The following is a 14,295-nucleotide window of genomic DNA, read 5'->3' on the forward strand; positions in this document are numbered from 1 at the left end:
TAGAATAAACTTTATTGTCCATCTAAGGCAGTAAAATGGTCTTTAGCCTCAACCAGGAAAAGAAACATTTCCATATGATTAAAAAATAGGACAAAATACAACACTCTGTTGTGTTCCATTCATATCCTGATGTGTTCACTCTGATATTTAATGTTCCTGCAGTTGGAATGAAAGAACCCTGTAGATCTTTTCCTCACTGTTAGTGTATTTTCCTTCCAGCCTTGGTCTGGATCATTGGGAACATCTGGTCTGATGGACTGAGAGCTACAGAGAACACGAACATCCAGCTGTGATTGTCTGAAGAGTCTTTTCTCCTTCATCACTGTGAGGAAGAGCAGCACTGACGTCCTCCTCATCCTTCCAGTAATAACAATAATGCTGCAGATTCAGCTCCTATCTTCATAATACAACTTGTCTTGTGACTGTTCAGTTTTTACACTTCACTGTCAGCAACATTTATTTCATCCATTTATTGCGTGTTTACACATCTTTACAGTTCACAATAGTTAAGCAATGTAGTTTTTAAATGTGCAATAAAGGAAATAGTGAAGCTCTTGAGCTGAATGTGTTGATGTTTTAATGCTGCATATCTGCTATAAATAATGACAACATGTTTTCCCTGTTAAAAGGGTGTTTTCCTTGCCACTGTCGCCTTTTGGCTTGCTCTGGGGGTCAGGCATATGGGTTCTGTAAAGCGTCTCGAGACAATTTGACTGTAATTGGCGCTATATAAATAAAATTGAATTGAAATGAAATGTACTCTGTATTCTCATTATGCTACAACAGCAGAGATGAAGTTAAAGGTGATAAATGGAACCTGTGAATACTAAGAACAGAGAATAATAAAGAGCTGAAACAGTTGGTCTGTCCTTCTGTAAGTGAAAGCTAAACAGGAAGTGGTTCACTGAGGATGTCGTCCATTCAGTCTCCTTCACAACCAGATGAGGTTTTCCTTCTGTTGGCTTCACTCAGAAGATCCTCACGGTGAATATGAGACACCTGAGATGAAGACAGACATCACATTATCAGCATCAACAGCAGAGGTTCATTTTAAAGTATCCCTGGAAAGATTTCCTCTGTCATATATAGTTTTCCAAGCACTGAAAGACAGAAAGGCCTGTAGTCACTTTAGCTTTAGGGGAGAGGATTTTATTATCCAGCTTATCTGTGCTGTAATTTAAATATAACTGTAGTGTTCATCATTACTTTGGTCATATTCTGGAAGTTATTTTTCTAATCTACACTGCAGAAATATGTACTACAACATGTGAATCAGTCATTAAACAACGTTAACGACTAGAGTAGATTTACTGTTTTCTCCAGTTTAACTTTTGAGACTCAGCAGATATTCAAGACTACTGACAACACAGAACCTTAACCTTACTGTTTTAATCACATTTAGGTTTTCTAAACGTTACATTAATGTGAATCAGCATCTCCATGAATAGTTTTATTAACTAAATGCACTACAGTACAGTAACACAACACACTTCAGCTGTTTACATGACACACAACACAAACATCGGTAGCTCAATGCTACGTTAGCTTAATGCTACGTTAGCTTTAATCAGGCTACAGCTAGCTCGGTTAGCATCGCTAACATTAAAACTAATATTTACCGGATGCTAACTTTCTTCTCTGATCAGCACACACAGAAATAAAGTCCACCAACATCTGGAGTGCATGGCACACATTACATCTGACACTAAAGTTGCATATAAAGCATATTAAAAGCGGTACCGATACGAAAATAAACATTTACTTACCGAACTATCAGAGTCCTTTCAGTGTCTGCTGGTAGAATCAGCCGAAGGCAGAAAACTGGTTAAAACAAGCCAACGGGCAGGAAAACTATCTGTGGAAAATGTTGTGCTGCTCCACCAATAAATAAACCGACAGTTATTATATCAGAATTAATCCAAAGGAGGAGAGCAGAGCCTCTGCTGCCGCCTCCATAGGACCTGTCAATCATTCCAGACCAGACTGTCAATCAAGTAGCCCCGCCCCCTGGCTCTGCAAAACTTTAACGCTCTATAAAAAATCAATATTGATTTATTTTAAGATCGGCCACCTGATCTCTCATTTTGACCATGAAAACTAACGTTAAAAAAAATCTGCCTCCTTTAGCAATAATGGCATATGTAATAAATGCCTTTTTGTAGCTTTGGAGGCAAGGCTTTCTGAATTGGAAGCGCGGCTCCACACCATGGAAAGCAACGCGCTAGCAGCTAGCCAGACCCCCATAGCCGGTGTGGACCGCAATAGCATATCTTCTAGTGTAGCTTCTGGTAGCCATCCCCTAGCAGCTTCCGAGCAGCCGGGAAGTCAGGGAATCTGGGTGACAGTTCGTGGGAAAACGTAGTCCTAAATTCAAGCCCTCTGCCCTGGTTCACCATCAACCGCCTCACGTTTCTAATCTTTTTTCCCAACTCAGCGACATACCCACTAAGAAACCAATTCTGATCATTGGCAGCTCCACAGTCAGAAATATGAAGTTAGCGCCACCAGTGACCATAGTCAAATGCCTCCGAGGGCCCAGAGTGGGTGACATAGAATCAAATTTGAAACTGCTGGCTAAGGATAAACATGAATACAGTAAGATTAGAATTCATGTCAGCAGTAATGACACCCAGTTACGCCAATCGGAGGTCACCAAAATTAGTGTGGCACTGGTGTGTAACTTTGCCAAAACCATGTCGGACTCAGTATTTTTCTTTGGACCCCTGCTTGATCTGACCAGTGACAATATGCTTAGCCACATGCCTGTACTGCTGGCCGTCGAGGTGATGTCCGGCAAATGATGTGGGCTTCATAGATAACTGGGGCTCTTTCTGGGGAAAACCTGGTCTGATTAGGAGGGACAGCATCCATCCCACTATGGATGATGCAGCTCTCATCTCTAGGAATATGGCAGATTTTATTAGAACTCCTAAAGCATGACGACCCAGAATTAAGACCAGGATGCAGAGTTGTAGTATTACACACCTCTCTGCAGTCTGCTTACAGATGTCACCCTTGGAAGTTGTCACTCTTGCAATATAAAGAAGAAAATGGGCTTTATGGAATTTGAAAAGATATTTTCAAAATTTATTTATTTATATTTTCCAGTGTTTCACATATGTGTATGTTACTTTTTTCTGCAATGTACTGCAGAAGATTATCCAAGATTAACCCTAACCTCCAAAGGCAGAGTGCAGTAACTGCAGTTTTAAAAATGAAATTCCCTTAGTTTGGAAATCAGCTTCTGTTCTCCCTTTATTAAAAGGGGGTGACCCAGCGATTTTAGCTAATTATAAACCAGTATCTAATCTGTCAGCGCTGGCCAAAGTTCTTGAGGCTCTGTGAGTGAGCAAGTAAAGACATTCTTATATTCCAATGCTGTTTCATCAAAATATCAATCAGGCTTCAGAAAGAAAACATATAGCACTATCACAACTGCAATGAAGGTGGTAAATGACATTATTGTTGTACTTGACAAGAAACAGCACCGTGCATCACTTTTTATTGATCTGTTGACCATGATATTTTAAAACTTAGACTCCTTCATTCGAAACTCTCGGAGCACACAGTCGCTTAGTTTGCAAACTATCTCAGTAATAGGACTCAGTGCATTAAATATGATGGTCTATACTCTGAGATTGTTACTGTCCACAAGGGGGTGCCGCAGGGTTCTGTATTAGGTCCCTTTTTTTCATTATTTATATCAATGATCTGGGTCTAAATGTGCCAGATGCTAATTTGCATTTTTATGCTGATGACACAGTTATTTACTGGCATGGATCGACTCTTGTTCAGGTTATTGAATCCCTGCAGAAATACTTTGTTGCCATCCAGAACTCATCTGAACCTTGTTCCCAATGCAGACAAGACTAAGTTAATACTGTGCTCCAATTCTAGGAAGTGGCCACAAATTACTCCCTCAGTGTCCACACTGGAGGGAAATGAAATAGAGGTGGTTCATGTGTATAAATACCTGGGTGTCTAGATTGATGACTCCCACACTTTCAAGCCACATGTGGAGAATCTTGTGAAAAAACATGCAACTTTTGCATGGAATATGTTGCAGAAAAATTGGAAATTAACTGAGTCAATCTCATTGAGTGCTTTTAAAAACAAACTGAGTTCTTGAGGCCGACAACATGCGCTTGTTTTTTTATAACGTGCTTGTAAATTTAATTTTTTATTTCTTTATTCTTTAATCATGTTTGAACTGTCTAATTTTGTAACTGTGTTTTGTATTTGTTGCTGCCTATCTTGGTCAGGACTTCCTTGCAAAAGAGGTTGTTAATCTCAATGGGATTTCTCCTGGTTAAATAAAGATCAATAAATAAATAATCTAACTTATGTGGTTTCTGTGGCAAAGGCTGTTTTGGTAAAATAATCAGTCTAAAGAAACCAAACTGAAAGCGTAACTGCTGAAAACCTTCTCTTCACTTCTGTAGTTTCTGCATTTGTAGGATGTCATTGCTAAAACTCATGGTTAAAAAAAAAAAAAAAAAAAAATTATCCTGAAAATAATTTCAATGACTTTATTGACTGACTCTAGCAGCTTAACTCCTCCCTGTGTTGCAGTGATGGACAGAACATTTGAGCTTAGTTTATCCTCTTATCCAACAGTTAATTGTATTGTTTGAAAATGAGTTTTTTGCTTTTAACATTTGCACTTCCAAGACAGATTATCACATAATTTATCAGTTGTAGTATAAATATATTTTAACATTCTGTCTTACTGATTTAGTAACAACATGAGGCAAAAAAAAGTACACTGCAAATGTAACTGATTTCATTTGATTTATTTATTGCAATATAGATGTACAAAGTACTGGTAATCATAAATGTTAAAATGTTAGAAAAAGCATATCTGTGACTGTTAACAGTACAGCGTATCAAAACATTACTGCTTCAACCAGCTGGTTGATTCCATCCACATTCGTGTGAAAGCAGGAGAAAACTGGTTTAAACTGTTTGTTGTCAAGTCTTTTCTTCAAAGTCTTTGAAAAGACGGAAATACATAGACTCTAAAAGAACAAAAAGATTTTTTTCTAAAATCAAAAGGCAAAAAAACTAATGAAAAAGATCAATATGCAAAGTAATTTATACCTAAAACCAAAATATTAAAGAAAAAAAAAAGCAGAGAAAATTCTGAACTAAAATAAATATCTTCCTCCATGCTAAAATCTGTCACTATTACTTATGAATCCACTCCCTTAGTTTATGCCATTAAGCTGAGAAATTTATTTACAGGTTAGATTATGTTTGTAGTGGTGACCAAAGGTCAACCACTGTGACATATTAGGACCAGTTTCTAATTTTTATTTTTTTTTACATGATTATCCATCATCATGGCTCGACACATGACAGGTGGGGACTGGAGAGAAAGGGGGGCTTTGGCAAAAAGGAAAAGAAAAAAAAACATACAATGATTAGGAGTTGTAAAATGATACCTTGGTACTAATGACATTTGATTTGTTGAGTACAACAGTACTATTGTCGGACTTTAGAATCTATTTATCAAGACAAATGAAAAACAACACACACAAATGCTATTATTTGGTTGTAAAATGTTGACAGGAGTTGTTTTTTTTTGTTTACTTCATTTAGTGTGACATTTTAAAGACAAAGAACCCCTGCATGTCAGACTGATACATTTACATATGTGTGTGTGTGTATATATATATATATATATATATATATATATATATATATATATATATATATATATATATATATATATATATATATATATATATATATATGTGTGTGTGTGTGTGTGTGTGTGTGTGTGTGTGTGAGAGAGAGTGTATGTATACATATATTAATATATATGCATGCATGCATATATATATATTTAATTCCTTTAATATACAAATACAGAGTAACCCGTGTTCTGGTTTGTAATGTTGCCATTCAGTAACATCAAGGGACAGTGAATGCTTCACAGCAGAACAATGAACAAAGATTAAACATACACACCTTTATGTTGTTCCAGTACATAACAGTGCCCCCTAGTGTCACATCTCCTTGTCACTCGCTGATATTTTAAGCTTCATGTTACCCAAAACGCATACCAAGACCAATTTTGACAAAAAAAAAGTACAGTCTCCTCTATATAGAATTGTAGTATATGATTGTAGTGTTTAGTATACGCAGCAACATATAATTTAGGGACTTCTTTGGGGTGCAAACGTGTGCTGGTACTTAATCTAGGACTGTTTGACTGTGCCTTCAGATTTAAAATGATATACACACACATGTATCTGTAAATATGTATGCGTGCGTGTGTGTGTGTGTGTGTCTGTATGTATATATGTATGTATATATGTGTGTGTGTAATGGACAGACATACAGACAAAAGTCGCAGTGATGAGTGATGCAGGTGGGACGCAGTTGTATGAATGCTAACAGCACAATGAAGTATGCATACGGTTCACTGCTCTATGGTGTGCTAATTGAAAAATGAGAATGGAAAACAGAGTAGAACAAGAAGACTGTGTACACTAACTCCTAGCAATAATGTTCATTATTAAAGAGTACATTCAACTAAGCATTGTGGCACATTCCTCTTCTGAATTTGCATACAGGGAAAGACAGAGTATGTGGAAGTAATAAGGTAAATGCTAAAACTGGTTGTTTCTGGGGAAAAAGACAGAAAAGGAAGTACATTACAAAAAATACCCTGTTTTATTCCATTAGGTTTGTGGCAGTTTTAATATCACCAACCATAATCCCTAGCAGTCCAAAGAGACCTTCTTTTATTCTGAATTGCACTGTAGTTTAAAACCAAGTTGTTGAAAATGGAAAACAGTAGACCACCTGCAATGACCTGTGCAGACATTTTATGACAAACTGCACTGTTAGCAACACATCATCCTGCTTACACAATGGCTGGTCATGTCATCCGCAATTCAAATGCAATCACTCATTTATGCAGGTACAATTTAAGCCATCCTTAAGGTACATTCAGACTGAACAAATGTTTTACCGTCATGTTATCTAGACAAGTTTCACTGCTGTAGTTGGGCTTCAATCACCTTTGATGACTTTGCTGTAAGCTCTGCACTTTAAAAAAGACTTTCTTTACCTGCTTTTACAAAGTCTCTTGTAAATTTCTGTGTTCTTGTTCTATGAGTTGAGATTTTGGGGTAAGGATAATTTTTCTCCATGTGTGGATGCAGCAATTTTCACTGCACTGGGTATAGTTTCATCCACCAGATGGCATTCAGTCTGAACACACCTTTAAAATCAATGTAACTTTACTACTTCACTAAGTAACCGTTATACTGTACTGTGGCTTTGTAACAGCAGTAACCAGTTATAATATAAAACAGTAACCTCAGACCAATATTCTCTAAGTTCATGGTAGAACAAGGAACACTTGACTTATTTAGAACATGACTATCTGACTGTGAGTTGGTCTATATATGGGTATTTTTAGAGTCAAGGTACCCTAAAAAAAAGGCTAAAAGTCAGTGATAGTAATAATTAGAGTAAAGGAGAGGGATGTGCCTAAAGTGCTCCTGATGAACTGAGGCGAGCAGATCCTCACATGATGGAGCAGTGGACTTCAATTCTAAGTACATGCAACACGAGCTCATATGCATAGAGGTATATCTTCACTCAGCCTTGACACATTCTTCTGCCAGAAAATCTTCCAGTGTGAAGCTTGCATGTCATTCATCTCTCAGCCCATCCAGGCTTTGTGGGGAATGGGAGACCAGCAGTCCTTCATACACCCACACAGCAAATAAGCAGCCAGCCAAGTCTGCCTGAGCGCATATGTCAAGTCTACAGCGGTGCCAACACTGGAAATGTGGGATTTATGTTACTATATTAACCACTTCACCAGCAACACACAGACCTACAGCAAGCACTGTAACAGACTAAGGTGGGTGGACTACAGGAAGAAAATGAAGATGCATATACAGCACAGAAGACAAGTGTGCTGAAACTTCTAACATATTAGCACTGGATCATTATCTGCATTTACTCACAAACCATTCAGCCAGTATGGCTTATAAGAGAAAAGGAATTCATGACAATCGTTAGTTCTAGCATTAAGGCAAGGTTTTAACTAGCTTGTTGGATAGAGGAGTTTCTTTACATGGGAAGAACTCTACATGTGGACACAGAAACACAGAATGTTGTTGAAAGAAACAATTTAGTCGATCAGCAGCTACATGGGAGAGATAGTCTTTCCACCTGACAAGGTTCACGAAAAACTAGATTCACATCTTTTGTGACAGTGAGATCTTAAATTTAAGACCATGTGCACTTTTTTCTAGGCACTGTGCCCAAAAGATAAATTGTGTCTTGTGTTGAGTAGTTGAGGCTACTGTAAATAGACATCTTTATAAAGGAAGACTCAAAAGTGAAGAAATCAAACAAAAACAAAACTGTTGCAACATCAACATGCTGATTAAGGTAAAATAGAGAGAGCATTAACTGAGAAAACGTTCAATCAAGTGGACTCCTTTGTTAAATTGTTGCAATCCACTCATAAATACAATGCTCCAAATAAGAAGGAATCACATTATAAAACAAACAAAAAGAAAAACCAACAACTAACCATTATCCACCAGTATAATAGGTAATATTGTCAATCTGGATAGCGATTACAAATATTTATTCTGATTCAACTGGAAGGCACATCCATAAGGCTTAAGAGGGTGTTGCAAAGCGTTCTGTATGGTTCTCTCCCAATATTTAAAGAAAACAACAGGGTGATTATTGCTGCAACAAACACAACAACTGCTCTAACTAACGTAACAGGTTGGACATCAAGATATTTCATAACATGAGAACAACACCATTAACATTGTGCACTACTGCTTTGGAGCCTGAGAAAAATCAACTTTAAAAAAAGTGACAGCTTTGTACGAGGAAATTAGAAGAAACTGGAGCTACATGAGAAAAACGCAGACATCTTGGAACAAAAAGAAAGAAAGAAGCAGAGTGGGCAGCCATGCAACCAGCTCCCACCCTAATCCTGACATTCTTTCATCACATGTAGCGCTTCATTACGTCTCAAACAATATCACTTCTTACTCGTATTACCAGCATGGTGTCCATCAGTGGCTGTGTTTTCTACCATCTTTGGAGTGTATGTGCTGCACCTTTAGGTTTGGACTGGAACTGGGATGTGTAGGTGGATGTGCCCCCAGAGGCTAACGTGGATGTAAGACTTAAAAACATGGGTTTTCTTTCTGGTGGTGTGCGTTTAAGAGTAGAACGTGAGGACACTCTGGTGGTTGCCGCGCACCAGGAGTATGGGCGGCAGGTCCTTGGACAACGCCTCCAACCAGGCCATGTACAGAGCGCTGGACACTGCACCCTTCCTGGCTAATGGCAGGCTCCTGCACAGAAGAAGAGGATGCACAAAACACAGAACGGTTGTTACTAGGGCATGTTTATGTTTACATTTTTGATGTAACAGCAGAGTTTCAGTGCTAAACACATACTGACACAGACAACATACTGTTGGGTCAGTACTTGGACAGTGACATGTTTTGTTTCTGTACACAACAATGGAGTTGAAATGAACTAATCAAGAAGCGACGGAAGTGTAGACTTTCAGCTGAAATTCAAAAATTCAAGGGGTTTCGCAAAAATGTTACATTTACTGTTTAGGAATTATAGCCATTATTTTCACAGTCTTCTACACTGGTGCTTGTACAGACTAGAAGAGAAATGGGCAAATCAACATATCCTATTTAGGAATTATTTTTAATACTTGGCTGCAGATACTTTGTAATCAATGACTGCCTCAAGTCTAGAACTCTTAGACATCACCAAATTCAGAGTTTCCTCCTTTGAGACGCTCTGCTAAGATTTACTACAGGAACCTTCGTCTGCTGCTTGTTTGTGAGTCTTCCCACTCTCAATTTTGTTTTAAGAATGTCTGTTTTGTTGAAGTGCTTCCATTCAAAGTGGAGCACTTTGTCCATAATTTGGGTTGCATGTCATTTGTACTGTTTCTTATGTGTTTCACAACAAAAATGCTCGAAAGGAATTAGACTGTTGCCTTGCAGTCTGCCATATAATTGTCACTAGACTGATAACAACATACTGAGACATTCTGGACATCATCGCAATTTACATTTGTCCTGAAAATTAGTGTCTTTTACCTGCAGGATAGGACAAGACATAAAATCGATGCAAGGCTGTGAATCAAGAGAATGACTGCTTTGAGGAGCAGGCAGGGGCAAACATGGTTACTGCAGCGGGAGTAATGGTGAGAATTTCAGTATGAGCAAGATAAAAAAAACAAACAACAAATGAGAAGTTTGAGAGGGTAGTCAGGAGGAGGCTAACTACCACTGAAAGCAAGGTAATCAACTGAGTTTATTAAATTACAAAGGTGTGAATCTCTGTAATTCATGTGTATATCTATAGAGTCCCTTTCAGACATGCGCTCTGTGTAACACGCCTGCGTCATGTCTGAATGTGCACCCTGGTCATACTTACGTAAAGGCTGTGCCAGCTTTATTATGAGGTTGGACTAGTAACATTTCTGTATCACTTTTATCATGGCACACGTTTGAATCGAGCCATCACATTAATGGATAGGAACGCACAAGCAAAGGTACTTAGAGTTGCGTGATGTAGTTAGGGGAAGGATCTTTCCACATTACTCCCCTAGTCTGAATGAATAGAATGCTGTCACAAAGCCAGCAATGTTCCATGCCCCATGTCTGCAACGGGCTTACGATGTAGATAAATCAAGTTTCTTCATCCCTTAGACTGAATTCTCCACTTCCAGGAAAAAAACAACCTGCTTATATTGTTTCCATTCACTGTTACAGAAACTATTACACAAACACTATGCTTCTGAGGTCATTTCCCGATCCCTCTACCCTAACATAAACCTAATTCTAACTTTAACAATAAATCAACTCAGCTGCTCTTTTAGCGTGTGAGAAAATGGCAGAACCAGAAAATAAAGGTCTTCACTTTACCAAAATGTCCTCATTTGAAAGATCAAAAAGTCAAACTGACTCACACATGCACACACAGTAACAGACAGACAGAAGCAACCTACATTACAATGAGGTTGGCCGTGCTTGAGTGCTCTTTCAGCAGCTCGTTGAGTCTGATCTGACGATTGGTCTGAAAGACAAAACAAACAAAAACATGGGTTCAAACATCCTGGCATCAACTAAACGGACAATTATCACAAGCTGTAACACAGACTAGAAGCCACACAGCATGCTTAACCTCAACTGTTTCCACTCCGTTTACGGACCGGTTAAAAACAGGCAGAAGGTTAGCAAACCCTTTAGTCCCTTGACATTTTCTTGTATTGTAAAGGCTTTAAAAGATTTAGTGATGTGGAACTTGTTAAAGCCCGACAAATATATTAGACTTGTGACATTAAAATACACAGAAGAGTACAGTATACAGTGAACTAGAATGAATACAGCGTGTACAGACCTTGGCGCGGTACAGCTCCAGCTCATTATCGGTGATCCTCCACGGTTCACTGTTCTTCAGCCTCTCAGCCGCCTCTTGTTCCATGTCGTCTTCTTTCAGGCGATATGGCTCAATCATCTCCTCAAAGGCTGCCACACTGCGTAACAACATCGACTTCATGATTAACCCGCTTAGAAAAGCCAGGAAACAACATCAAAATGTGAAAACTGTAGACAGATGTGACGACAACAGGTTGTGGAAATGATGTGCTTTCTTTGATTAATCACATGATCAAATCAAGGAGAGACTTAAAAAGTATATTACAACATGAACCTTTTTCCATATTTTTTGCATTCGTTGCTATCAGTCACTAGAGCAATATCAATGAAGGTCACCTGCCATAAAAAGGAAAACCACACAGACCAGATCAGATCTGTCTGCTCTAACAATTAAGGAAACAGACAAGGAAAGAGATTTATTAGGCTAACTTAAGCCGATTTATTTGGAGGTTAAAGTCAAAGTGAGGATGATAATAATCCCTCATTGTGAGAAAACTAAATGTTCATGGGATGTAGTACAGCAGGTGAAAGTTGAAGCAGGCAGCGTGCCTTCAAAGTCTGAGAGAGAACATGAAGGAGAACACAAAATTCTGACCCAAACTGTCTTTTGTAAATATTTACCAAATAAGTCTGACTAACTTCGAGAAATGTTTCTAACCTGTCTGACTGTTTGGTTTGCACTTCTTTTAACAAATGCCACTATGTTTGCAGATCTCAGACATGAACTTTGTGAATACTATGGTGTTACTGAAATCAGTGGTGGATACGTAGAACACAAATCAGTAGTGGAGTTTTCCACTCATCGTCTGTCCAAAGCAAATTAAAATGCTAAAATAGTAAAACACTAAAATAAATTAGCTCAACTTTCCCTCTTCTTAGATTATTGTAAAAGCTTTCTCTTGTCATACAGATATGTCATCTTCATTTAATATATATATCCACCCACTTCTTTCTTCACAGTTTTTTTGTAACACAGGTCAACAACAGTGATTGGTCTTAAATGGACCAGCTTTTACTGGAGAATTGTGTGTCCTTTTGGAGCCCGAACGTCTGTAATACATTTTTGTAATATGAGAGGGATGACGGTCAAAATTGAAAACCGGATTGAGCTGATAGAAACCTTGCTTTTTCAGCTTTATTGAAGAGGACTTACTGCTCCTTTTTGGGCTTGGTATTGATGTCTCCCAGCACAGTGATGTCCGAGAAGTCTATCCTGAATTTACTCAGCAGAGTGGCCATTCTGCAACGAAACAACAAAGACAAAGAGCTTTGGGGTAAATACTGGAAACCAGCAGCACATATTTAAAAGCAAAAGAAACAGTGGACAGAGATAGCGGCACTGATTCATCCTGAATGCCAGGGGAAGCTGCCCTAAATAACCCTGTTTGAACATAGAGCTGGGAGGGTGGAGACAGGTAGAAGAGGGTTTACTGGGAGCATTCTGTGTCTCAGAGTCATTTCCTTTAGCCTCAACATCAAAGAAGCTGAGTGCTTTATACGGTTTATAGCTCTTTTGCATGGGTGTGGCAAAATGATTCAATAGCAACCACTGCAAAACTTCAAAGCTAAAGGCCCCACATTACATTTGACCTACATACACCAAATTTGACAGGCACAACAAAACTTACAGACTTACAACAAAACCTGTTAGAGCCATATTTTAATCCCACATCAAGTCAGCCATATTGAATTTACTGAGACATTTTTGCACCGCTGTTGCAATCTGCAGTCCGTATATTTTACAGGACTCCTCCGAGAGAATTAACCAGATATTTAATGGGCGTCACTGAACAACCTTAAGTTATTAAAATTGTGACTTTTCATTGACTGCCGTTGCTGTGGTGACGCAGCGAATTTCAATTTATATTGCGTGTAATAAGCATAGACACACTGCAATCCTTCTGTAACTGGAAAAAAATACTGTTGTGCAAATGCATGCAACAGGCATTGCAGTCATTGACAGGAAAACACTGATGCATTAGATAGACGTTGAAATGGACAATTTGTGGTTTTGCAGTAAACAGACACAAATGGGATTTCAAAGTGCACTGGCACTGATAAAAGGCTCCAGTGCTAGCACCATGCTAATTTTAGCCAACAAAAGGAGGTAGGAGGCAGCTGTAGCAGACAATAACAGAAAGACAGAGAGACTGGGGAAGAGACTCTCTCTCTTTGCGTGCGTGTGTGTGTGTGTGTGTGTGTGTGTGTGTGTGTGTGTGTGTGTGTGTGTGTGTGTTAACAGAGCAGCAGAGCTTCCTTTGTGCTGAAAAATGATTCTGTCATGAAGGTTCATGCAGATAAAGACAATATTGGAAATACTAAAACCTTAGAGGAACAGTTCAACATTTTGTTGAAGACGTGGTTTCCCTAACTTAGCATAAACACAACCAGTGCCTCTAAAGCTCCTGGATTAATATAGTGCATTTTGTTGGTCTAATGTCTACAGAAATGCCAAATTTAGGGAGTATTATGGTGTGGTATGTGGTGTCATTACAGTGAGCTTGTCAACTTTGGCACCATTGTGTTTGTACTTTACAGTAAGTAAAGCAAACATTATGTGGATGGAAAAACTGTCCTTTAACAACACAATTTTAGCACAAGACACCACCTAAAACCACAAATTGTTATGTTGAAATTTCTGGTCATTCTTAGATTACACAAACAACACACAACATGTTAATTAGTGTGTTTCAAAGGTGTTGGCATCTTTCTGTTAGAGCTTTGCAAAAATAGCTATTTCCTCTGGATTCTGGTCTTTCTGCTAAGTTAGGCTTATTTAATATTTTATCTAAAAAAGAAAAAATCTTAAGAAGAAAAAATGTCAATT

The 14,295-nt window shown here is 38.4% G+C and overlaps 1 protein-coding gene across 2 annotated transcripts in view; it reads right to left on the reverse strand.

Annotated features, from left to right (window-relative positions):
* Nucleotides 1-6,658: 6,658 nt before the first annotated feature.
* The window catches only part of slc12a2 (solute carrier family 12 member 2), a 68,490-nt gene continuing 60,853 nt past the window's right edge, over nucleotides 6,659-14,295 (reverse strand). For both annotated transcript variants that reach the window (XM_023273074.3, XM_023273073.3), the window contains 4 exons: nucleotides 12,622-12,708; nucleotides 11,431-11,566; nucleotides 11,039-11,106; nucleotides 6,659-9,353 (listed from right to left, as the gene is read on the reverse strand). In XM_023273074.3, the coding sequence (XP_023128842.1) occupies nucleotides 9,218-9,353; nucleotides 11,039-11,106; nucleotides 11,431-11,566; nucleotides 12,622-12,708 (427 nt within the window). In that variant the 3' untranslated portion in view covers nucleotides 6,659-9,217. The remainder of the gene's footprint in view (nucleotides 9,354-11,038; nucleotides 11,107-11,430; nucleotides 11,567-12,621; nucleotides 12,709-14,295) is intronic.

Source organism: Amphiprion ocellaris, chromosome 17 (genome assembly GCF_022539595.1).
Source record: "Amphiprion ocellaris isolate individual 3 ecotype Okinawa chromosome 17, ASM2253959v1, whole genome shotgun sequence".
Classification (NCBI taxonomy): Eukaryota; Metazoa; Chordata; class Actinopteri; family Pomacentridae; genus Amphiprion; species Amphiprion ocellaris.